General features: G+C 49.9%; 1 protein-coding gene across 19 annotated transcripts in view; it reads left to right on the plus strand.

Annotated features, from left to right (window-relative positions):
• LOC146812053 (copine-1-like) overlaps positions 1-26,525 on the plus strand; it is a 633,944-nt gene that overhangs the window by 581,978 nt on the left and 25,441 nt on the right. For all 19 annotated transcript variants that reach the window (XM_085619050.1, XM_085619045.1, XM_085619042.1 and 16 more), the window contains one exon: positions 11,504-11,740. In XM_085619050.1, the coding sequence (XP_085475176.1) occupies positions 11,504-11,740 (237 nt within the window). The remainder of the gene's footprint in view (positions 1-11,503; positions 11,741-26,525) is intronic.

Raw genomic sequence — 26,525 nt, forward strand, 5'->3', positions numbered from 1 at the left:
AAAATAGCAGACACACTTTCTTTTCTCTCTTTATTTACTTTGGTTTTATCGCCGCACTCGGGCTTTAACTGTAAAGATCTTAAGCTAAAGCGGGTGCCGCAAATGGTTCAAAAGTAAAGAAATTGAAAAAAAAGTGTTTTCTATTTCTTTACTTTTTGAGCAATCATGGCACCGGCTTTTGCTTAAGATCTTTACAGTTAAAGCGCGAGTGCCGCGATCGAAACCAAGATGAATAAAGGGTACAAGCGGCCGTGCGGCCGGGAAAGTGATCGCGATCAAACATTAAAGTGAAAGTAATTGCGGTCAAGCGCGCGCACCCGCGCACATGCACGGTAGCTCTAGGCTGGCCTGGTAGCACTTTTTGGAGCCTTCTCAAAAAGTCTCGCCAGACCAGCGCATGCGCTGGGTCAGGCGACACCTAAAAATATGTGGTTGTTTTATTTTAGAACCGACAATAGGTATCAAAAATATACTTTCTCAGAATGAGATGCTTTAGTTAAATACTTTTGCAATATGCAATTGACTTTTGTAGGTAATAGTTGCAGGTTGTTGCAGTAGGCAACACAATTTCAAACACAATAGTACATTGAGCTCAATGGGAATTTTAAGTTATATGCAATTGATTACTTTCAGGATTACTTTACTAACTCCAGGACTGGATCCTAGATTCAGTCCTGGGACAGGTCTTGGAAACAAGTGAGTAAATTCGTTTTAGTTACTGTTGTGATTTTTAAGCAACATTTAGCTATTTTAAAAGTTGACACTTAAAAACATTTTCTGTTCAAATTACCAATGTTATCCTATGGAAGGAATTTCACTTAGCAGGTAAGTGGGGTTATGGTTACTTTTTCTAGGTAAGTGTTGGGTCCTAGATCCAGCACTAGTGTACCACCTGTAAGCAGTTGAGAAACTGCGTTTAAGTTACACAGGCGATTTTTAAGGAATATTTATAAGTTTGCAAAATCGACACTTAGAAGAAATTTCACAGCAAAACAGTTAATGGTTTCCTATGGGAGAACATTGAGTTAGTGGTAAGTACGGTTGTAAGTACTTTTCAGGGTCAGTGCTGGGCACCAAGATCCAGCACTGGGATCTCTCGTAATAGCAGGTGAGTATTTCCGTTTTCGTTACTCGGTTGATTTTAGGTGAATATTTTAAAGTTTAGAAACTCCACACTTAGAAGAAATTTCAGAAGAAGCCAGTCATTGTTACCCTATGGAAAAAAAGTCAGTTATCGGCTTTTGGGTAAGTACTCGACTGGCAGAGTTAAGGTTCTGAGCATAGACTCCGGGGTCTCCCAGGGTCAGGTAAGTACAGTTGTTACACCCTCAGCGGTACTGGGGCGGCAGGGTGCAGAGTGAGTTAGACCCAATGTTATCCTATGGGAGGCAGGGGGGCCTTGGTTGGTGGCTGCTGACTAGCAGGCCACGCGGCGGTGGGAGCTGGGCTCCTGGTCACTTGCTCAGGGCAAATGGGGATGTAGGTAGGAATAGAAGTTGCACTGCCAGGGCCACTCGGGCGGTTGGGTGTAGGGTGCTTTTGAGCCTTCGGGTGCTCAATGGATTTCAATGGGAAAGCTCAAGGACGAACAAAGGCTGCAAGCTCGGGGACGAAGATTCTTCAGGGGCCACCACCACTTCGAGAGGTCAGTTGGGTAGTTGAAGGATAGGTAGGTATCCAGGAGTAAGGCATATGGGGGCGCCGGGTGCAGGGGTGCCTGTTGATGTGGGGATAACTTACCCCCTGTTGATCGGGGTTGGGGGGGTCCCTGGTTCTGAGGCTGCAGGTGTTGTCAGGAGCGTCGAGGTGGGTTCTTGGGTGCCGGATTCGGGGTTACAGTCACCGGGGGGACGTCCTCAGGGTCTTTGTTCACTCCGGCACAGGCCAGGCTCTGCGGGTGCAGAGTGTGCAGGGTTCGCGGTTCCGGGCGGATGCCAGGGGTTAAAAACTTGCTCTGAGCAGAGCCACTGCTCATGGGAGTCCCAGATGCTCAGTCACAAGGCAGCCAGGTCCTCCAGGTTTTGTGAGGTTGCTGGCCACAGGAGGTGCCGGGATTTAGCAGGAGCAGGTTCGAGGGTCGGCAGGCCGGTAGGGCTGGGGCCAAAGCATGGTGTCTTCCTCTTCTTAGCAGCTGCACGGCAGGTCTTCTTTCTTCTAGTTCTTCTTTGCTTGTTCGGAATCTGGAGAAGGAAGGTTCAGGGTGCCTCTAAATACTAGATTTAGGGGTGTTACAGGTAGGTAAAGGGCAGGGACCAATGGGTCCCTGCCCTGGGGCGGGTACACCCCCTATCCTGCCACTCTCCTGTGGGAGGGGGGCAGTAGCTTAGTCCTCATTGAGCAAGGCCTCTCATCTTCAAGATGGCGAGCGCCTGGAGATGTGCTTCACCTCGCCTCCCCCACCTGAGGGGTGGTGTTGGCAGGCTGACACATCCCCTGTTCTTATTTGGGGTTTCCCGCCAGTCTTCCCGCCAGAGTGGGTGTCAGAACCAGTGGGTGCCACTTTGCTGGGTACAGCAAGTGGCCTGGAGAAGCTCACAGAGGCGGAATGCCTTTGAAGCTTCCCCCTGCCCATCCTGGGGGAGGAGACCTAGCACCTCGCCCAAGATGTGCATTGTATCTGAAAGAAACACGTTAGTTAGATTCCTCACCTTAGAATATCCCCAGGCGTCAGACTGGATCCGGAAGATTTTCCATCAGCAATACCCCTTGCGCGTCGCTAGGCGTCGTCTGCGGCTCAGTGTCCGTCGTCGGCGTCGTGCGCCGGAATGACGTCGTCGGAGTACTTAGACGCCGCCCTCGCGCGCTGACGTCAGTTCTTCTTTTTTCCGCGCCAGTAAGCGCCGATCCGGGAGAGCTACCCCTTTAGTCAATTTTTGCCTAACTTTTTTGACTCTTTTTGGTCCTTTCTCGACTCTGGTGCCAGTAGGATGCCTGGTTTCAAGGCCTGCGATGACAGTCACCGACTGATGTCGGTGACGATCATCACCGCTGGTGCCTGTAGTGCTTGGGCCTCGACCACGACACGGTGTCGTGCTCCGATTGTATGGCCCTGACCTCGAAAGCTAGGCGGGAGCGGTCCCGCAAGCTTCTCGAGCTTCGCCACTCGGCTCCACGCCGCTCTCGATCCCGGTCCAGGAGGAGGTCCAAGGATCGGTCGCGGAGCCGCACTCGACATCGTCACTCGTCTGGCTCGAAGTCTTCGGGTAAGTCGAGGCACTCCAAGAAGTCCAAGAGGCGACACCGCTCTTCGGACTCCCCTCGCCGGTCGCGCGACTTGGCCGAGGGTCCGGGTGCTTCCAACCCCGCGGCTCCGCAGGTGCCGCAGGCGCCGCGCAAGTCCCCATACCCGACGGTCCCTGGGACTCACGCGATGCCGGCGGAGGTCAGTGCCTTCCTCTCGGCCATGAGGAGCCTGGCCCCGCCGTCGAGGCCCGCTGGCGCGCCTTCGGGCCCCGCGGACTCGACAGGGCGACCTCGCGTGCCGGCGGCTCCGGCCCCGGCACCGTTGGCGGCTCCGGCCCCGACGCCGCAGGTCCCTGAGGGGCCCGAGCCTGGGCCCCCGTCGACGCCGGTCGACCTCGTTACGCCTCCTCCGCCGACACCGATACCACCCCCGATGCCGGCTCCGGTCGACGTCAATCCCCGGTTCAGCCCCTGTCCGGTCCCGACGCCGATGCGGCGCCGCCCGAAGCCGCATCCGACGCCGCTAGAGACACATATTGTCTATCGACCGGCTCCGATCATTCCTCCTGTTTACCAGGAATCGGATGACTGGGGCGACTGGGAGGGGTCTGATGACCCTATGGCCCTTCAGAGCCAACTTGCACAGGACTGGGCAGATGAACTGGGGGAGGCCAGTGGGTTGGATACCTCACCGGACACTGGATTCATCTCTCCTCCGACTGTGGCTTCGGAGGAGGGTGCAGCTTTTTCTGTGGTGCTGCGCAAGGCGGCCGAAGCCCTTGGGCTTGAGCTGCCTGCCGTGGCTGTGAGGACTAACATCCTCACTGAGGTGCTTCAGTCTGCCGCATGCTCCACTGAGCCTCTGCTGCCATTCAATGAGGCCCTCACTGACGTTCTGCAGGGCCCCTGGTCCAAGCCCTCCACAGTCCCTCCTGTGGATAGGAACGTTGCCAGGCGCCACCGCCCTGCTCCGGGCGACCCCAGTTTTCTGTCCCTACACCCCACCCCCGAGAGTCTGGTTATCCAGGCCTCTACCTCCCAATCCTCCTTCCCGTCCGCTCCTCTGGACCGGGATTCAAAGAGACTGGAACAGTTTGGTAAGAAGCTGTTCTCTTCGCTCAGTTGGGGCCTGCGGTCTTTGAACACTGCCTGTCTCTTAGACCGTTATTCCCACGCTCTGTGGGATGCGGTGGAGGACGTGCTGCCATTGTGCCCGGAGGAGGCCCGGGCGCGGCTTTCCTCGGCCCTGGCCGATGGGAGAGATGCAGCGCGCCATGCAATCCGATGTGGACTCGACACTACGGACTCGCTGGGTAGGGCGATTTCTACCACGGTGGCGCTTCGACGTCACGCCTGGCTGCGGTCCAAGTCTTTTTCAGGGGATGTCCAGGGCACCCTCATGGACATGCCTTTTGATGGCGCTCGCCTTTTTGGTGAGAAAGCGGACAGTGCGCTGGCTCGCTTCAAGGACTCCCGGGCTACGGCCACGTCCTTGGGCCTCTTGGCCCCGCGGCCACAAACTTCCGCTTTTCGCTCCTTTCGTGGCCAAGGAAGGGGCACCTCCTCACGTCCGCCTAGCCACCGGCCGCAGAACCAGCCTGCACGCGGTCGCGGATGTGGTTTCCGCCGAGGCGGTACTGGAGGACGACGCGGTCAGTCCACATCCACCCCGGCAGCATCCGCCTCAAAGCCTTCCTAGTCCGAGCTTTCAGGCCCATTCCACGCCAGTGGGCGGCAGAGTTCGCCATCACCTGCTCCACTGGCGTTCCATCACGTCGGACAGGTGGCTGCTGCAAATCGTCCGAAGGGGCTACTCCCTCCACTTCGAGACGACCCCTCCAGCAATGCCACCCCAGCACCACCGTATCTCGGGGGATCATTTGAATCTTCTCCACGAGGAAGTTTCGGCCCTCTTGGCCAAGGGGGCCGTCGAGCGCGTTCCGAGCCCAGAAGTAGGTCGTGGTTGTTATTCCCACTACTTTCTGGTTCCCAAGAAGGGCAAAGGGGGCCTACGCCCTATCTTGGACCTCCGGAACGTCAATGTCTTCCTCCGGAAGGAACGGTTCAAAATGTTAACTTTGGCTCAGGTTCTAGCTGCCCTCGACCCTGGAGACTGGATGGTAGCGTTGGACTTGCAGGACGCATATTTCCACATCCCCGTCCTGCCGGCCCACCGGCGTTACCTGCGGTTCACGGTGGGTCAGGAGCACTTTCAGTTCACCGTGCTCCCCTTCGGCCTTACCAGTGCCCCTCGGGTGTTCACGAAAGTGATGGCGGTGGTCGCAGCTCATCTGCGCAGATCAGGGGTTCCAGTCTTCCCCTATCTCGACGACTGGTTGTTGAAGGCGGGCTCGCCCCAGGCAGTCGTCTCCCACCTCCAGACTACGGCGGATCTCCTGCATTTGCTGGGGTGTTCCATCAACGTGCCGAAGTCCCACCTGAGCCCCTCTCAGAAGCTCCTCTTCATCGGAGCACTTCTCGATTCGGCGCAGTTCCAGGTCTATCCACCGGAGCAGCGGGTCCGGGATATACAGGCCCCGATTCCCATCTTTTGGCCTCTATCCTGGGTTTCGGTCAGGCTAGTGTTGCGGCTTCTGGGGCTGATGGCCTCCTGCATCCTACTAGTGCATCACGCCAGGCGGCGCATGCGGGCTCTGCAGTGGGACCTGAAGTTTCAGTGGGCCCAGCATCACGGCAACCTGTCCGACCATGTCTTGATCTCGGAGGGCACTGCACAGCAGTTGCAGTGGTGGCTCACGGACCGCGATTGGGTCACGGGTAAGAGCCTCTCCCTACCCCTACCGGAGCATGTCATAGTGACGGATGCGTCCCTCCTGGGATGGGGTGGCAATATGGGAGAGACGGAGATCAGAGGCCTCTGGTCTCCAGCGGAGTCTCGCCTCCACATCAACTTGTTGGAGCTGAGAGCGATCCGACTTGCACTGAAAGCCTTCCTTCCCTCTGTCCGGGGAAGTGTCGTGCAGGTGTTCATGGACAACACCACCGCCATGTGGTATTGCAACAAACAGGGCGGGGTGGGGTCGTGAACCCTTTGTCAGGAGGCTCTGCGCCTCTGGACATGGCTGGAACACCAGGGCATCACCCTGGTAGTTCAACATCTGGCGGGCTCTCTGAACGCCAGAGCAGACGAACTCAGCCGCCGGTGCATGATGGATCACGAATGGCGTCTGAACTCCGAGGTGGCGCAAGGTCTCTTTCAGCAGTGGGGAGAGCCTTGGTTAGATCTATTCGCCACCGACGAGAACGCGCAATGTCAGCAGTCCTGCGCGTTGGAATTTCCAAGGCGGCACTCGCTCGGCGACGCTTTTCGTCGCGAGTGGAGTTGCGGTCTGTTGTACGCCTTTCCTCCTATACCACTTCTGCCCAGAGTGCTGAAGAAGATCAGGCGCGACCAGGCCCAAGTCATCTTGGTGGCTCCGGATTGGGCACGAAGGTACTGGTATCCCGAGCTACTCAGTATGTTGACCGATCCTCCGATACGTCTGCCACTTCGGGAGGATCTTCTGTCGCAGCAGCAGGGGACGGTCCTTCACCCGAACCTGTCCAGCCTCCACCTCCATGCGTGGAGATTGAGCGGCGGCAGTTGATGCCATTTGACTTGCCTCCTGAAGTCTGTGATATCATTCTGGCAGCCAGGCGTCCCTCCACAAAGACGGTATACGCCTGCCGGTGGAACAAATTTGTGGCATGGTGCACAGCAAAGCCTGTGGATCCCCTTTCCGCCCCTCTTTCTGAGGTTCTCCTCTTTCTTCTTTCTTTGGCCCGGCAGGTCTCTGCCCTGGGCACCTTGAAAGGTTATCTTGCTGCCCTCTCTGCCTTCTTACGGCTTCCTGATCAGCCCTCTCTTTTCAAGTCCCCTGTAGTGTCACGCTTTCTTAAAGGCATTACTCACACGTTCCCTCCTGTCCCTTTCGTAATGCCTCAGTGGGACTTGAATCTTGTCTTAACATTCCTGATGTGCGCTCCCTTTGAGCCTCTTCACAATTGTCCTCTTCGTCTTCTAACTCTTAAGACTGCTTTCCTGGTAGCCATCACCTCGGCTAGACGGGTGAGTGAGCTCCAGGCTCTATCGTCCAAGCCTCCTTTTCTATCTGTTCATCCGGACAAGGTTGTCCTTCGGCCTCGTCCTTCCTTTCTACCGAAAGTGGTGACCCCCTTTCATCTTGGGCAATCTGTCACCTTGCCCACCTTCTTTCCGCCTCCGCATCCTTCCAAAGAGGAAGAGGGGCTCCACCGTCGGGACCCAAAACGTGCGCTCTCCTTTTATTTGGACCGCACCAAACAGTTCCGAGTGGACGACCAGCTTTTCGTTGGCTACGTGGGTGCAAAGAAGGGAAAAGCTGTGCACAAACGGACCATCTCCCGGTGGGTCGTTTTGTGTATAAAAATCTGTTATTCCTTGGCGAAAAAGAACCCTCCTGTTGGGCTGCGAGCCCATTCTACTCGGGCCACGGCGGCTACTACTGCTTTGGGACGGGGAGTCCCTTTGCAGGACATCTGTCAGGCGGCAACGTGGGCTTCGCTGCACACGTTTGCCAGGCACTATTGCCTAGACAGCCAAGTCCGGAGGGATGGCTTCTTTGGCCGTTCTGTCCTCCAGGACTTTCTGGTGTGATCTTGGTTCGCAGACCCACCACCGGGGTTGGTATTGCTTGGGTATCTATTCTAAGGTGAGGAATCTAACTAACGTGTTTCTTTCAGATGAACAAGTTACTTACCTTCGGTAACGATGTATCTGTAAGAAACATTAGTTAGTTAGATTCCTCACCGACCCACCCATCCTCCCCGTTCTGCGAACTGACATCTAGGGTTAAGGCTATCCCTTTCAGGGCCCTAGAATTTTTTGGCACCAGTGTCGGTCTCTTGCATGGCTCTGCGTTCCTGGCGCGGAAAGCTATGTACAAGAACTGACGTCAGCGCGCAAGGGCGGCGTCTAAGTACTCCGTCATTCCGGCGCACGACGCCGACGACGGACGCGGAGCCGCAGACGACGCCTAGCGACGCGCAAGGGGTTTTGCTGACGAAAAATCTTCCGGATCCAGTCTGACGCCTGGGGATATTCTAAGGTGAGGAATCTAACTAACTAATGTTTCTTACAGATACATCGTTACCGAAGGTAAGTAACTTGTTCTGCAGGCCCAGGAGAGTGGGGGCTCTCCACCCAGGGGTCCAGCAACATGTCTGGGCAGCCTCCCAGACCAGACGTGGATTGTAGGTTAGGTTTCAGGGGACATCTCTAAGATACCCTCTGTAGTGCTTTGTACATTAAATCCCACACTGGCATCAGTGCGGGTTTAATGTGCTGAGAAGTTTGATACCAAACTTCTCAGTCTTCAGTGTTGCCATTATGGCGCTGTGGAGTTCGTGTTTGACGGGCTCTCAGCACCATATACTCTTAAATGGCAGCACTGCACTTACAGTGCCCAGGAATGGATCTGGGTACTGTAGGGGCACAGGGCTCATGCTCCTGTGCCCACACCACTGGCATAGGGCACCCAGCTAGAGGGGTGGTTGATGTATGCCAGGGCAGTGTTGGTTGTGGGCATGGCACACAGGGATGTGTGCCATGTCGACTCTTTGTTTTGCCTTGTACCCAGACACTCAGCCTGCAAAGGCAGTGTGGTTGTGTTAGGGTCAGGGCCTCTAAGGGTGGCACAATAAATGCTGCAGCCCTTAGAGGCCTTCCCTGGTTAGAAGGCCCTGGGTACCTAGGGTACCATTTACCAGGGGCTGACATGTGGCCAGGGTTTGCCAATTTGGGAGTTTAGGTTTTTAGGGAAGGAACATGGGCACCTGATTGGCAGGAGTCCAGGGCACACTCAGTCAAAGTACATTCAGCAATTCATCAAAAAGTGGGGGCATACATGCAAGAAAGATGGCACTTTCTCACAGTTACGCATTTCGAAGGGCTATTTGGAACTGTTGAAAAGGCAATTACTCAATCTACCTCCACAAGCTTAGCTGGTTTAGGAGGTGATGCCTAGTTTTCACTGGAAGAAAAAAAAGACGCTTTAAATCAGTGCAAACGTGCAAAGGCACCAGGACCCGATGGCGTTCCAATCGATCTTTTTCTAGATAATCAGGACCTTTGGGCCCCTCTCTTAACTAATGTTGTAAATAAAATTGCCCAAATTGGTGTTCCTCCCTCATGGAGAACTACTGTAATTGTCCCTATCTAAGGGAGATAGGTCAATCCCGAAAAATTATAGGCCTATATCTTATTATAGATTCAACTGCAAAGCAAATGGGCCGGTAGCTTTTAAATAGGCTTGAGGAATGGGCTCTGGAGAATATTATAATCCCATGTCAGTTTGGGTTCAGAAAAGGAAAAGGCACTGTGGATCAGTGTCTGCACCTAAAAATTGCAAAGTATACGGCAGCATAAAATGTCCATTTATACCTTGCCTTCATGGATCTGTCCGCAGCCTTTGACTGCGTGGCACAGCCTAGGCTGTGGCAGATCATGGATGCAATGGCGGTGGACATACAGATCATTAATATTATTCGTGACTTGTATTCAGGTGCCTCAGCTCGTGTTCGTTATGGAAAAGGAGGCAAGTGTACTAGGCACTTCAAAATTGCTAGCGGTGTGAGACAGGGGTGCATCTTAGCACCCTTTTTATTTGCACTTTACACTAATGATGTTGAATCAGCTTTGCAGGGATCTACTCGAGATGTTCCTTACATTAATTCACTACAAATACCGATACTTTTATATTCGGACGACGCAGTGATTTTAGCTCCTACTAGTAATGATCTTCGGCGATTAGTGATGGATTACGCTAACTTAATGAACCAGCTGGACATGAAAATTAATTATTCAAAGTCCTTTGTCCTAGTGGCAGGGCCAAAGCAGCAGAAGCAACCACAAATCTGTATTGAAGGGGGGGCAAGTTAGGAGTTTTGGATTCTTTTAATTATTTAGAGATTATGATTGACCGCCAAAATAACTGGCAAAGCATGGTCATAAATAGGGGGTTACAGATGGAGAAAATATTGGGGCACTTTTTAAATTTCTAAAAAAAAAAAAAAGTAGGTTCTAAACCTATTGAAGCATTTAAAAAAGTTTATGAAGCCAAAACTGTATCTGCTGCCACTTATGGAGCAGCTGTCTGTGGCATTAGAGATTGCCCAAGATTACAACTCATAGAAGATATCTTTTTGGAAAATGTGCTTTCATTGCCAAAATCATGCTCTTATTTTAATTGTCATACGGAATTGCGAGTTCCTTATACAACTGATAGAATTTGTGTGGCGCCCATCTTAATGTGGCACTCGGTCTGGCGGAAGGAGACTCTCTCGTTAACGGGGGATATTATAAATGTCGTCTTGAACCTTGATGATGCAAATAATATCAGTTAATTGTTATGTTGAATCTACCCTTCAAGCAGTTGGGTTACATCATCTGTTTACAGATCCCTCAACTTGGTGGTCTATTTCTAAGAAAGATTTAAAAAATCATTTGTTATCTAGATTACAGGCAAGGAGGGAGGTCTCCAATTTTAGGATGCCAACTGTTCGAGCGTTCTTGGAGGTTCCAAGCATAACGCAAATGGATGTGAATGCAATCTATCGTTCGTCACTAATTTACACCATAGATGTATTTTGATTAGATTTCGACTGAATTATATCCCCTTGATGTTAGGTCTACCTCGTAATATCTATGCAACATCTGAATTGCCATTTTGCACATGTGATGATCGATCTATTCAGAATGATTTGCATTTCTTGTTCTTTTGCAAATTTTATTGAGAGGAAAGGAAAAGATTTATGTCCCCCTTATCCGTAAAATGAATTTTAGGCAGTGTTGTGTGGCCTTTTTATTATCTGCAGTTATTACCTGATCCTTTTACATGTTTTTCGTTGGCGTCCTTTTTATCTGCTTTAAAAATGACGATTAATTCATCAATCTGATTATTAAATGAAGCACTAACTGTATGAAATGTGTTAATCACTGTATGTATATATATTTTTTATTCTTTTCCTGTAATCTTTGTAATAAGAATGATGCTTTTTTTAATGTCTTTTTTGGTAAGATTGGAAATTGTTTTATCTGTAGAATACTTTTTATGCCATCATTTTGTTGGTGAAATGAAGTTTTCTGACTGACTGTACATCATGTACATGTCAGTTACATGGCTTTCTTTATTGAACATTGAATCCTGCTCCTGTATATTTAGAGATGAAAATGGGTCAAATGGTAAAGGAAATGTAGTAGCTAAATGTCTGCCAAGCATCACACAGATCTTAGATATAACGTGGAAAAAGACAACTTAATATATTATTACTTCCTTTTCAGCAATATTTCGTGCTGCTAATTCTGACGGATGGTGAGATCACGGATTTGGACCTTACTAGGCAGGCCATAGTTAATGCATCCAAGCTGCCCATGTCTATTATTATCATTGGAGTCGGAAATGCTGATTTCAAAGCCATGGAATTCCTGGATGCTGATAATGGAGTTTTGAAGTCTGCAACAGGAGAAGCGGCTGTACGAGACATAGTGCAGTTTGTACCATTCAGGCAGTTCAGAAATGTAAGTTGAAATGTATCTTTTTTTTTTTTTTAATCCCCATGTCTTCGGTAAAGCTGACCACAATGTGGCAAGTAACGATGCAGCACATACACTACTTTCACTTACATTTTAATTATCTGATGTATACTTTTCAGTTCCTATTCATTTTCCTATTACCTTTTCAGATCCCTTATGGTACTTTTTTAGGTCTCGCGTGGCGTGGCAGCGCATGCGCTGCTCCCCTCGCGAGATTTATTGTTAACAAGGACTTTCAGAAGAGACGTTTAAGCCCCGCCCCTCATTTCCATTGACTGGCGTCACCGTTTATGCTAAACGGTGGCCTGCCATTGGAAATTAGGGTTTTTGGTTGACACCCTTTGGCCTCCGAGCCGGATTCGGTGGCATGCTTTGCTGCTGTCGCAAAGCAGTTTCTTATCTTTATGGGGCCATGTGTTTCTAAAAACACATGGCCCCATAAAGACAAGAGATCAATGCTTGTTTCTTCAACCCCCTTGGATGCGAAGCTCGGAGGCAGATTACCCATGAAAAGACCGACAACGCGGAAGGTAAAGTATAAACATGAAAGTCAGTCAGCAACGCTTGCTGCGTTCTGCTCTCCTCAGCGTGTTTGCTTTTCCAGAGCATAGGCCCAGTGGCTCGTCACTGGCTCTAGGTAATGCGCAGGTACTTTTTGTTAAGTTAAAGACATAAAACACAGAGCATTGTAAAATGTTTACCTTACAGCGCGTTTATGTAGCGCTCAGATTCATTGTTGTACAAGGCGGCCTGCTTCCTTTTTAATTTGGAAACCATTTACACAGCTAGTCGGGTGACCTACAATAAAGGTTTCCACTGTTATCACAGCGTAAAATCTCGATTTCCATGAAGTGCACAAGCGTAGTGTGCGGTGCCAGCCATTTATGAGCAAAAACGAACGGCCGTAACTGCTACAGCCCACAGGCTTCCACCTTCTGTCTTCGGACCAATTATAGATCAGTGACGCGCGTGCCGTCGTCTTTACTGCACAGAAATAATACGCTTTTCAAACTTTGAACAGGGAGCCGCAGATGTGAAGCAGACTCCAACTTTGGACAAAAATAGAACTACATTCCTAGAATTCTTCACATATATTTCCTCAGGGGTCCCACTTATTTTGTACACATTATATGATTTGAACGTGTTTTAAAAAAACGTAAGTGCAAGAGGGCCCTCAGAGTTTGTGTTATGAGCCTGCCACTAGCTATGCCGAATGCCTTGGTTGTTAAGTTCTAAGGCATCCTGGTTTTAATTCCACCTCATACCTTTTTTTCTTCCAGTGCAGACACTTCCTGTATCTTTAACGCACTTTTTCATCCCTTCTTTCTCCCGTTTCACTGCTTTTTTTATCTGTTTCTTCTTTCTTTCTATTATTAGTTTCTCTCTCTTGCTCGGGGGCAAAATTTGTTGATGAGAAATGTGTCTCGGTCCCCAGAAATTGGTGTAGTGGAGAACGGCTGGATTCACAGACACAAATTAAGCTTTTGTTTTTCGGGGAAAAAATCTTGACTAAACCCCTGATGAAAATTAAGCATATCCATTGCCCTCCTGATCAATTTCCCTGTTCGTGCATCCAAATAAATTAAGTATACTTGCTTCCTTCTGCTTACGGCTCCATATTGCCTTGTATATCATAAACTTTCATATTAAATTTGTCTTGCATTAGTTACCTTGCTACTGAGTTTCCTGCCACGGTGGTTAATCTGATTGGTCTGTGGTTGGCAATCACCTCCCTGACCCAACATCTGAGGAAAGAAAAACACTACCACCCTTGCCAGTTTGTTTGAACCTCTACTACTCAACTGGTGGTGGCAAGGGTCTTTAACAATTCCTCACAAGAAATAAAGATATTACAGCATTTAAGTAAATACAGAATTTCCGTTGCAAAGCTAGAAACGCTTTTATTTTATGACAAAATTACAATTACATCCTGTTTGTTCAAAGGTGTTATGTACTGGAGTTATGCATGGTTAGTGTCTTCTCTGCACTGACAGTTTTGCAACGATGTAACGCTTTCTACCAGCAACCACTAAAATATACGTGCGTTGCTGGTCTTTGTGCTGCTAGGTGGATTTCCCATAAGGCTAGGCCATGGGGAAGATTTAAGTGGGTATGATTGGCTTTTATCCTGCTATTTTAAACATGTTGCATTATTGATCCGTGAAATAAGTAAAGTTTGAGTTTGTGCAGTGATCTGGAAATAAAAATGAGGCGGACCCGATTTTCGCTGCAGTACAATGAAAAAAAAAACATTTTCGTTAGGACGTACCACTTGATTTTTGGCATTGTCAAGTGGTAATGTTTAAAAACAAAGCATGCACAGTGTTTCAAAAAGTATTATGCAAACAGTCATCCAGTATACAATTTGTCCAATTCAAATGAAGGGTTTTCTGTTTATTTCTGATATTTCTATGGCGCCCACCTCTCTGCCCGGAAAACCAGGTGCTTAACCGGACACTGGATTCATCTCTCCTCCGACTGTGGCTTCGGAGGAGGGTGCAGCTTTTTCTGTGGTGCTACGCAAGGCGGCCGTGGCCCTTGGGCTTGAGCTGCCTGCCGTGGCTGTGAGGACTAACATCCTCACTGAGGTGCTTCAGTCTGCAGCAAGCTCCACTGAATTCAATGAGGCCCTCATTGACGTTCTGCAGGGCACCTGGTCCAAGCCCTCCACAGTCCCTCCTGTGGATAGGAACGTTGCCAGGCGCCACCGCCCTGCTCCGGGCGACCCCGGTTTTCTGTCCCAACACCCCACCCCGAGAGTCTGGTTATCCAGCCCTCTACCTCCCAATCCTCCTTCCCGTCCGCTCCTCCGGACCGGGATTCAAAGAGACTGGAACAGTTCGGTAAGAAGCTGTTCTCCTCGCTCAGTTTGGGCCTGCGGTCTTTGAACACCGCCTGTCTCTTGGACCGTTATTCCCACTCTCTGTGGGATACGGTGGAGGACGTGCTGCCCCTGTGCCCGGAGGAGGCCCGGGCACAGCTTTCCTCAGCTCTGGCCGATGGGAGAGATGCAGCACGCCATGCAATCCGATGTGGACTTGACACTACGGACTCGCTGGGTAGGGCGATTTCTACGACGGTGGCGCTTCGACGTCACGCCTGGCTGCGGTCCACGTCCTTTTCAGGGGATGTCCAGAGCACTCTCATGGACATGCCTTTTGATGGCACTCGCCTTTTTGGTGAGCAAGCGGACAGTGCGCTGGCTCGCTTCAAGAACTCCCAGGCTACGGCCAAGTCCTTGGGCCTCTCGGCCCCGCGGCCACAACCTTCCGCTTTTCGCTCCTTTCGTGGCCAAGGAAGGGGCACGTCCGCCTAGCCACCGGCCGCAGAACCAGCCTGCACGCGGTCGCGGACGTGGTTTCCGCCGAGGCGGTACTGGAGGACAACGCGGTCAGTCCACATCCACCCCGGCAGCATCCGCCTCAAAGCCTTCCTAGTCCGAGCTTTCAGGCCCATTCCTCGCCAGCGGGAGGCAGGGTTCGCCATCACCTGCTCCACTGGCGTACCATTACTTCGGACAGGTGGGTGCTGCAAATCGTCCGAAGGGGCTACTCCCTCCCCTTCGAGACGACCCCTCCAGCCATGCCACCGCAGCACCACCGTATCTCGGAGGATCATTTGAATCTTCTGCAAGGGGAAGTTTCGGCCCTCTTGGCCAAAGAGGCCGTTGAGCGCGTTCTGAGCCCAGAAGTAGGTCGTGGTTGTTATTCCCACTACTTTCTGGTTCCCAAGAAGGGCAAAGGGGGCCTACGCCCTATCTTGGACCTCAGGAACGTCAATGCCTTCCTACGGAAGGAACGGTTCAAAATGTTGACTCAGGTTCTAGCTGCCCTCGACCCTGGAGACTGGATGGTAGCGATGGACTTGCAGGACGCATATTTCCACATCCCGGCCCACCGGCGTTACCTGCGGTTCACGGAGGGTCAGGAGCACTTTCAGTTCACTGTGCTCCCCTTCGGCCTTCCCAGTGCCCCTCGGGTGTTCACGAAAGTGATGGCAGTGGTCGCAGCTCATCTGCGCGGATCAGGGGTTCCAGTCTTCCCCTATCTCGACGACTGGTTGTTGAAGGCGGGCTCGCCCCAGGCTGTCGTCTCCCACCTCCAGACTACGGCGGATCTCCTGCATTTGCTGGGGTTTTACATCAACGTGCCTAAGCCACACCTGAGCCCCTCTCAGAAGCTCCTCTTCATCGGAGCGGTTCTCGATTCGGCGCAGTTCCGGGTTCATCCACCGGAGCAGCGGGTCCGGGATATACAGGCCCTGATTCCCATCTTTCGGCCTCTATCCTGGGTTTCGGTCAGGCTAGTGTTGCGGCTTCTGGGGCTGATGGCCTCCTGCATCCTACTAGTGCATCACGCCAGGCGGCGCATGCGGGCTCTGCAGTGGGACCTGAAGTTTCAGTGGGCCCAGCATCACGGCAACCTGTCCGACCATGACTTGATCTCGGAGGGCACTGCACAGCAGTTGCAGTGGTGGCTCACGGACCGCGATTGGGTCACGGGTAAGAGCCTCTCCCTACCCCTACCGGAGCATGTCGTAGTGACGGATGCGTCCCTCCTGGGATGGGGTGGCAATATGGGAGAGGCGGAGATCAGAGGCCTCTGGTCTCCAGCGGAGTCTCGCCTCCACATCAACTTGTTGGAGCTGAGAGCGATCCGACTTGCACTGAAAGCCTTCCTTCCCTCTGTCCGGGGAAGTGTCGTGCAGGTGTTCATGGACAACACCACCGCCATGTGGTATTGCAACAAACAGGGCGGGTGGGGTCGTGGACCCTTTGTCAGGAGGCTCTGCGCCTCTGGACATGGCTGGAACACCAGGGCATCACCCTGGTGGTTCAACATCTGGCGGGCTCTCTGAACGCCAGAGCAGACGAACTCAGCCGCCGGTGCATGATGGATCACGAATGGCGTCTGAACTCCGAGGTGGCGCAAGGTCTCTTTCAGCAGTGGGGAGAGCCTTGGTTAGATCTATTCGCCACCGACGAGAACGCGCAATGTCAGCAGTTCTGCGCGTTGGAATTTCCAAGGCGGCACTCGCTCGGCGACGCTTTTCGTCGCAAGTGGAGTTGCGGTCTGTTGTACGCCTTTCCGCCCATACCACTTCTGCCCAGAGTGCTGAAGAAGATCAGGCGCGACCAGGCCCAAGTCATCTTGGTGGCTCCGGATTGGGCACGAAGGTACTGGTATCCCGAGCTACTCAGTATGTTGACCGATCCTCCGATACGTCTGCCCCTTCGGGAGGATCTTCTGTCGCAGCAGCAGGGGACGGTCCTCCACCCGAACCTGTCCAGCCTCCACCTCCATGCGTGGAGATTGAGCGGCGGCAGTTGATGCCATTTGACTTGCCTCCTGAAGTCTGTGATATCATTCTGGCAGCCAGGCGTCCCTCCACAAAGACGGTATACGCCTGCCGGTGGAACAAATTTGGTGCATGGTGCACAGCAAAGGCTGTGGATCCCCTTTCCGCCCCTCGTTCTGAGGTTCTACTCTTTCTTCTTTCTTTTCGCCCGGCAGGGCTCTGCCCTGGGCACCTTGAAAGGTTATCTTGCTGCCCTCTCTGCCTTCTTACGGCTTCCTGGTCAGCCCTCTCTTTTCAAGTCCCCTGTAGTGTCACACTTTCTTAAAAGCATTACTCACACGTTCCCTCCTGTCCCTTTGGTAATGCCTCAGTGGGACTTGAATCTTGTCTTAACATTCCTGATGTGCGCCCTCTTTGAGCCACTTCACAATTGTCCTCTTCGTCTTCTAACTCTTAAGACTGCTTTCCTGGTAGCCATCACCTCGGCTAGACGGGTGAGTGAGCTCCAGGCTCTATCGTCCAAGCCTCCTTTTCTATCTGTTCATCCGGACAAGGTTGTCCTTCGGCCTCGCCCTTCCTTTCTACCGAAAGTGGTGACCCCCTTTCATCTTGGGCAGTCTGTCACCTTGCCCACCTTCTTTCCGCCTCCGCATCCTTACAAAGAGGAAGAGCGGCTCCACCGTCTGGACCCAAAACGTGCGCTCTCCTTTTATTTGGACCGCACAAAACAGTTCCGAGTGGACGACAAGCTTTTCGTTGGCTACGTGGGTGCAAAGAAGGGAATAGCTGTGCACAAACGGACCATCTCCCGGTGGGTCGTTTTGTGTATAAAAATCTGTTATTCCTTTGCGAAAAAGGACCCTCCTGTTGGGCTGCGAGCCCATTCTACTCGGGCCACAGCGGCTACTACTGCTTTGGGACGGGGAGTCCCTTTGCAGGACATCTGTCAGGCGGCGACGTGGGCTTCGCTGCACACGTTTGCCAGGCACTATTGCCTAGACAGCCAAGTCCGGAGGGATGGCTTCTTTGGCCGTTCTGTCCTCCAGGACTTTCGGGTGTGATCTTGGTTCGCAGACCCACCACCGGGGTTGGTATTGCTTGGGTATCTATTCTAAGGTGAGGAATCTAACTAACGTGTTTCTTTCAGATGAACAAGTTACTTACCTTCGGTAACGATGTATCTGTAAGAAACATTAGTTAGTTAGATTCCTCACCGACCCACCCATCCTCCCCGTTCTGCGAACTGACTAGGGTCAAGGCTATCCCTTTCAGGGCCCTAGAATTTTTTGGCACCAGTGTCGGTCTCTTGCATGGCTCTGCGTTCCTGGCGCGGAAAGCTATGTACAAGAACTGACATCAGCGCGCGAGGGCGGCGTCTAAGTACTCCGACGTCATTCCGGCGCACGACGGCGGACGCGGAGCAGCAGACGACGCCTAGCGACGCGCAAGGGGTATTGCTGACGAAAAATCTTCCGGATCCAGTCTGACACCTGGGGATATTCTAAAGTGAGGAATCTAACTAACTAATGTTTCTTACAGATACATCGTTACCGAAGGTAAGTAACTTGTTCTTTGATTGCTATTTTAACATGGATGTTTTACTGTTATCTGGTAATTAGTCATTACCAACTACTATTGTATTGCAACACCGGTGTTTACATTATTCTGATTTACTACTGCGCCAAAATGAGTACGGCTTTGAACAGCTAACACCTGACTGAAACATTTTGCAGTCCATGATATGCAGGGAACCAAAACACTGTTTTATGCGTTTGGATGGAGAATCCATAGTTGTAGTCTGCCTGCGAAGTGTAGTTTGCAGGTCTTGCAAAATAAAATTAGGCCTGGGCGGGGAACTCTGCTCCGTTTGCGGATGTTGCAGAATTTTCTGCACTCCGCACTCCACAGAGGTCGCGGAGTGCAGAAAACGCCACTTCGCCTAGTTCAGCGGAGTTTTTTACCCGCTCGCATACGGTAAGTTCGCAAGCTGCGGCTCAGGTAGAATTTGTACACGAGCCGCAGGAAGACCAGCGCAAACAGCAGTTCGCACTGCACTCCGCCACATGCGGAACTTCGCAGAGTTTTTTGTCACTTCAGGGAGTTCCGCGCAGCAAAGCTCTGCGAACTACGCCCAAGCCTGAACAAAATTATTTCTGCAGGTGGACTGAAAAATGGGAGATTTAAAGCAGTAGCCGTTCAAGGCAGAAGATTTCCCTCAATCTTACTCCTATCCCTGTTAGTATTCAAAAAAGTGAAGCTGCATAAATTAACAAGCATTGAAAATGCAATAGGTCTTACATTATATTAAGTTAAAGCCATTTGCTTTGCTATACAATACCATTAGCAAAGCAAAGGGCTTTAACTTAATCAAATGCTTGTTTCTCCACTGCAAGTTACAGCAGAAATCAGAAACAGCATACCGGAAAGGAGGAAGAGGCCGACTCGAGGGCAGGCAGGCAACTGCAACCGTTTCACATGAGTATCTCCATCAGTGACATCGCACAAACTCGGGTTTACAGCAGCCTAAACAAGCATGGCCGGGCCTTCTCGGAATACGGAAAATCTCTGTCAAAGCACATTATCGTAGCAAAGGGCAACTGTGAAAGCTGATATGACTGGTTGCTATGACCTCCAACCATCCTCTTCCACTCGAGGCCCAAGTACATCACATTCCCCAACACTGTCCAGTGCTGCTCCGCTGCAGCAACTCAATAACCACAGCGTAGTCCTAGCACAAGGGCAGACTCAGAGCAGCCCTTGAAAGGAAGGACCAAGAGGGAAAGGCTGCCAATATCAGTAAAGTCTAGATACTGCAGCACAAATTGGCTCCTTTATATCTGCTATACAGACACCGAGGTACATTCATAAACGGGTCCAAAGTGTGCTTCAAAATTTGCCCCATTTCACGCGTCTCCGTGAGCCACCATATAGCGGTGTAAGAGTTCACTGTGTCATGCATTTCTAACCAGTATTGTTTCTCATGTCAAAGGTTACTTAAAACAAATCTACGTGAACCACTAATAGTGCCACAAATATTCATCTTACTGTTCCCTGCCAGTGTCTACCGGTTCTCCAGTCGCCATTTACTGGCTAGTTGGATTAAAAAAAAAAATACACAGACAAGCGGGTGTCATCAATAGGCTATACGCCCCTTGGGCAGGTTGATTTTTGAAGCACGATCGATTCATTTCAAGGACATCTCTATCTGCATTGCAGTTACATCGGCATGCCACCCTCTCCTCCAGCCATCTGGGACTAGCTTGGTTTGTAACGGTGACTCAGTTTCCTGGAATAGTGAATATAACTTGACTAACCTATTCCGTGACGCAAAGCTACTTAAGAATATCACAAAAAAAGGGTAGCGAGCAGTCTATATACAGGAACCAAGGCTTCAAAGACCCTTTCGCAGAAAAGCCCCCATTCAACAATCATCAGAAGCGCTGGGACGGAATGCCACAGTTCTGCATTAGTGCGTCTATTCAGCAATGCAGATAATTAACATAATTAGTAGCGCCAAGTTAACATGCTCACCAGGGATCTCCCAACCTCCTCAGAAAGGGTTCATTCGGTTATATTTTTATAAAAAGAAACCATTTCAATTGATGCGGATATCAAATTATAAGAACTAGCCGACATTGGACATCCATATTACTGGCTAACTGTGTAAACATTATCGATCAACATACAAACTGGTACTTTGATTACTTTCCCTCCCATTACCCCACCCTACAGCGCGTAGAGGCGGTAACGGGTTTGCACTAAGCGCTTTGCAAGCAGGTACAAGCACCGGAGTTCATTACAGCTGTAGTTCGGACCTTGCTCTTTCGAGCAGGACTTTCCATCTGGGACAGCCCGATTGGAGCACCAAAGCCCGCCCAGAGCACAAGCTGCCTGCTGCAGGCTCAAGTTGCCCGCTCAGATGGCTGTATTGCCCATTTGTGGGAAGCACTGATGCTTCCTTTGGACTAATTTAAGCAGCCGTCCTCTGCAGTCTCTGCACAGCTAGAAACCCAAACCCTGCAATGCAGAGCGAGGCAGGGCACTCTAACGACAGGGAGTCCGAGAGGGCCCGCAGACACCAGCTGTTCCCAGTAGATTGGGATATCCCCTCCATAGCTTTTAAGGTAACGAGGATTGTTCCTGGGCCCCGTGGGGATGAACGCTTGATTCAGACTCTTTAATAATGATCCGTGGAAGGGACGGCCATAAAAAACCCGGCTTCGGGCCCGTCAAACTCATATAGCGACACCTCCCATAAATATGCACAATTCAGGCTACCTAATATCAGCCAGTCCCTTCTCCACGTAAACTGCAATTGCAGCTGGGTTTGCTTTAAGGAAAGCTTATCGTCTCCTCGTTGGATCGGGTCCAACTCACCTAAAACTTGGTCGCAGGTTATCTCAAACGCTGAATGCCAGGCTCTCCGCACAGGGGGCAAACCACCTCAGACCTAGAAAGGCAGGCTATTTGCACATAGCGCCAATCACCCCAAACATAGAATACTGGTATCCTCGCTGTGGAGACAGTTCACCTCAACCGCTTGCGTCCAAGGAAGGCTTAAGCACCCCTCTCTGTCCCTTAAAGTACTTTGGAATGATAGATGTGGAGCATTGAGCGTGCTTGGCTAACAGCTTGCGCAATCCGAATGTGAAAGAGGACCGCACTGCAGCCGATTTCTTGTCTTTATGGGGCAATGTGTTTGAAACACATGGCCCCATAAAGATAAGAAACCTTTCACGACGCACGGAGGGCAGACGAGCCCTTCCAAATGGGACTGCTCAAAAAGCCAAAAGTAAACGTCACGAACAGCTCTTTTCCAATGGCTGGCCACCGTTTAGCATAAACGGTGACGCCAGCCAATGGAAAAGAGGGGCGGGGCTTAAAGCCCTTTACAGAAAATACCCAAAATCATTCAATCTCGCCAGCGAAACTGCGCATGTGCACAGCCCACGCCAGCCGAGACCTAAAAACTAACACTGAACTAAATCAATGAGACTTGTAGCACTTGCACTAGCCAGAAATGCTGTGCTTCAAAGGAGGGTAAGTGAAAATGTCAGTTTTTTGTCTGAGGTAGCTGAAGAAATGTGGTTTCCTTGTATGTAGAAAGGAGAGCAAGAAACATTTTCTTCTCATTGAAGAAATTGGAGGTAATAGTCTTTTCTCACACTGGAAATATTTTAGAAAATACAAAAATGTATCCATTTTAAACTAACTCAGAAGAATAAGCAGTTTTGAAAATGTTATTTGTGAAATGGCCTCTTGCATAGTTGGCTCAAGTCTGGTGTGCCAACCATGCACTTAGTAGTGGAGGTGATGGAAATGTTGACTTCATTTTTATTCTACACATCTCTCAGAGACTTTAAGAGGTCCCATGGAGCACATAAAAACCTCTTATTTCCTTTTCTTTTTATTCTGAGGTTTGCAAACCCGAAACCAAGCCTGGACATACAACTCACATAGACTAACCCAAAACGTGCTATTGCTAGGGTCTGAGAGTAAAAGTGCAGAATTCCTTGGAGAACAAGCATACACTACCAACTGTATCATGCACTCCAGAAGGTGTTGAGGAGGGATAGAGCATCTAATGTTGGCCACTGGTTGGCTAGGCGAGAAGGTAAAAATGGCTCATGTCATTTTTACTTTATCCCATAGCCAATGGTGTATGTGTGCCTAGGTTGCCCAACATATTGTTCCATGTGGCCTTTCAAAAATCAATAGATCTTGTTCTGCCTCTGTTAAAGGCAGCCTTAATCTGGACAATTAACTCCTGGCACACCTCCTATTGCAATGGTCTTTATCATTAGAACAATATTTCGGTTGTGTCATACCCCAACATTCACAAAATCATTTGCATGTTATCCACCCACATGAAACCGAGCTTCTGAAGTATACTTTTAAGTGCAGATTTCTGACCGTAATAATTTCCCCACTCACAAGACTAGATTTGCAAACTTTTGCAGTAACTCCTGTGTACCAAAAGGCGGTGCCATCTACCTCCGTCATAGTATATCTTACCTCTGGACATACCAATGCCACCCCTGCACATTAACACCCTTTTCTCTTTTTTTGCGTCCCGCAACACAGATTTGGAGTTTAACTCCTTTGATTTTCAAAGTTTCTTTAGTTTCCTAATTAAACATTGACGGCGTGCAGGGATGAAGACCCCACCCTAACTGCCCAAAAACCTACAGATTTTAAACCGTGCCATAAGCAGATGTCGGTTAAGTACCCCACAATGTCGTTCTTTGCTGACTTGGCACCAGTTAGGACTCGACATCCTGGGACAAATGCTTCCTGATGCACCCATGGCCATCAGGTAGCGGCAAGTAAAATTCTATGCAGCCAAACAAAAGCAACAAGAGTCTGTCCTCCTCCAAGTTGCAAGGCCATTTACCTGATCCCATTCATCATCATAATGTAAAGATGAAAATGAGACAAGCCAAAATGAAAACACAAAGTCCAAATGGTCTCACCAATGCTCCCCCCCCCTCAGGTTCCTTTGGCCATTGTTGACCCCACAGTGGATGGACTGCAGCTCTTCAAGATCATTCTGGAGCCCTCTGGTGGTGTTGGAGTCCCGTAGATCCATTAGGGTTCCTGGTGCCTATTGACCCCATCCCTCCTCAACCAGTTCTGCCTCATGCACTGGGATGTGCCTTAACTCTTTTACCACAGGCTTTGCTGGTTGTTGCCTCATCGGTGATCGGTACCGGATTCCACCCCAAAACCCTAGGCTTTGTATAGTGTGCTCCTTTAATGCGCTATGCCATCACCAGTGTGCAATCTCCATAAGAGGAAGACTCTCCTCCTGTAACATTGCCTCACAGGCAGGATTTAAGAAAGAGAGTGGAGGCTGTCTTTGACTCCGCCTCAAACGCTCTTCATGGCCTTGGGAATGTTCCCCACAAGATGGCAATGAGGCAGACCATTTGCTACCGCCTCATTACACTAATGCTGGCTTAGCTTGGCCTACAAAATTCCAGTAACTTGAGCACTTTACCTGAGCCCCCCTCCCCAGATACACTGCTACTCTTTGGGCTGACATCGCCCTCTCTGGTCTTAACTAAGGTAAGGTCAATGGTAGTGACCATCTTCACAGGTAGGGGGACCCATGTATGCCTGAAACTCGATGACTAGCTGTTACAGGTAGGAACGTCTCAGCTATTCTTGGCGCACCTTCAGATAATGATGATGTTACTGTACACTCTGGAATTTTCCACCAACGAGCCCAAGTCATCTTTGAACTTCTCAGAGACTGCTCTTTGTCGGGACTATTATGGATACAGTTGCCATGAGTGTCCTGATCACCACAGAGAGTCCAGAAAATGTAGTCATTGATCCTCATGTTGCAGACCAGAGCTACTGTCCAGGTCTTGAAAATTCTGAGGCTGCTTGGTCTCTTGGCATCTTGCATCCTCCATGTGCCCCCCATGCTCATTGACCTATGCAGGCACTTCAGTGAAACCTTCACTTGCAGTAGGCTCAACATTGGGCATGGGCTACAGATTTAATTCAGGTCTCCAACAAAGCACCTAGGGCCTTCAGTGGTGGATGTCAGGTGCCAACCTGTGGTATGCGGTTCTCTCCTTCTCGGGAGGTATTGTAGTTAGTCCACTTCAGTTGGAGCTGCCACCTGGTTGATGTGGCGATCAAGGGCCTCTGTTCTCACGTGGAGCAGCTCCGTCACATAAATCTTTTTAGACCTGGCCCTAAATGCCTTTCAACATTTCACCAAGGGCAGGTTCATTTGAGATGTGACACAACACAACAGCCCTATGGTATTGTAGCAGCCACGGAAGAGTAGGGTCCTGGGCCCTACATTTGCAGGCTATGAGGTAGTAGCAGTGTGGATCTTGGCTAGATCTTCCTAATAGTGAGTCATCTGATCAGATCGTGTCAGTGTCAAGACAGACATGCTTAGCAGATGTCATCTTGGTGATCATGAGTGGCACAAGGTGTATTCAGTGGGGTGTGCCCTCTGTAGGTCTCTGAAAACATTCAGGGTCCTTCCTTTTGTACTCTAGAGTTTTCTGCTCCAGGCTTTCTAGGATTTTCCTTAGGCCCTGAAGAAAGTCAGTTGGGACCAAGCGTAGCTGATTCAGGTGTCTCCAGAGTGGACTAGGAGGGTCTGGTCCTCCGAACTGCTGACCACTGCTTCTGTCTGCCTCTTAAGCTTCCTCTTCAGGTAGTTCTACTGTCCTAACAAAAGGACCGTGTGTTGCACCCAAACCTCCGCAATCTATACGTTCTTACGTGGTGATTGAGCGAAAGTACCCGAGAGGTTTTCATCTACCTGCAATGGTGGTGAATGTCATTTTGGCTTTGCAGCTTTTCTACAAAATCGATTTACACAGGCCGTTTGTCACCTAGTGCAAAGAGAAGAAGGTTGACCCTCTAAATGTAAGTTGTTTGATGTCCTTCTGTTTCTTTGGCGAGGTAAAGATTTGCTGTGCGCATTATGAAATGGTCATTTTTCCCCCTTCTATCTGGCCTTCCTTTGTTTGCGTTTTAAGCCCTTATTCAAATCACCTATTGTGATGCATTTTTTAAAAGGACTTCCACGTTTACACATTCCAAACTAATTATGTCTTAGTGGAACCTCAATCTAGTTCTGACATTGATGTGTGCTCTTTTCAAGCTTCTTCATATTCATGCCCTGAGACTTATCACTATGAAGACCATGTTCCTCATTGCGATCACTTTTGTATGTCTCCTCAGCTAGCTGAAGGGATTGTCAGTCCAGCCTCTGTATGCTTCTTTCTCCCCTTAAAAGCTGGTGCTCTGGAATCATTCATTTGTTTGTCCGAAGATTGTCACTTTTTCGTATTGGGCAGGCAATCGCATGTGTGGTCTTTCCATCGCATCATTCCTCTGGGGAGGACAGGCTAAACAGGTTGGTTGAGCAGTGGGTCATTCATTTCTACATTTATAGGACTAAGGAATACAGGGTGGACAATAAACTTTTGGTTGGATTTGCTGGTGAAAGGGAAGGTGGTTTAGAACTATATGGATGGTCCATGCATCAAACTCTAATACCTTGGCAAAAAAAAAATCCTCCTGTGGGCTTTTAAGAGTATTCCACTAGGGAAAGTAAGACTATACCCCTAGCTCAGGGTGTCACAGTTTTGGACATCTGCCAGACAGCCAAGTGGACTTTTGTCCATACTTTTCTCGGGCTCTAGTGTATTGCTTCTCAGCTCTACAAGCTGGATCATTTTTCCTTCTCAGTGCTGCATGATTTTCCTTGAAGGGTCATTGCTGTAGTATGTATTCCCAAGGTAAAAAATCTGTAGTTATAAGTATCCACAAGTTACTTAGTTGAAAACACTTTATAGCAGATACTGTCTACTTGCTTAATACTCACCATTGTCACTCCTTCGCGTTTTGGGGGATGGACTTTTAGATGTTAATAAGGTTTCAAGCTAAATTTTGCACATTGCAAATGTTCTCAGTCTGTGAGCTACGCTCCACG

Source organism: Triturus cristatus, chromosome 7 (assembly GCF_964204655.1).
Source record: "Triturus cristatus chromosome 7, aTriCri1.1, whole genome shotgun sequence".
NCBI lineage: Eukaryota > Metazoa > Chordata > Amphibia > Caudata > Salamandridae > Triturus > Triturus cristatus.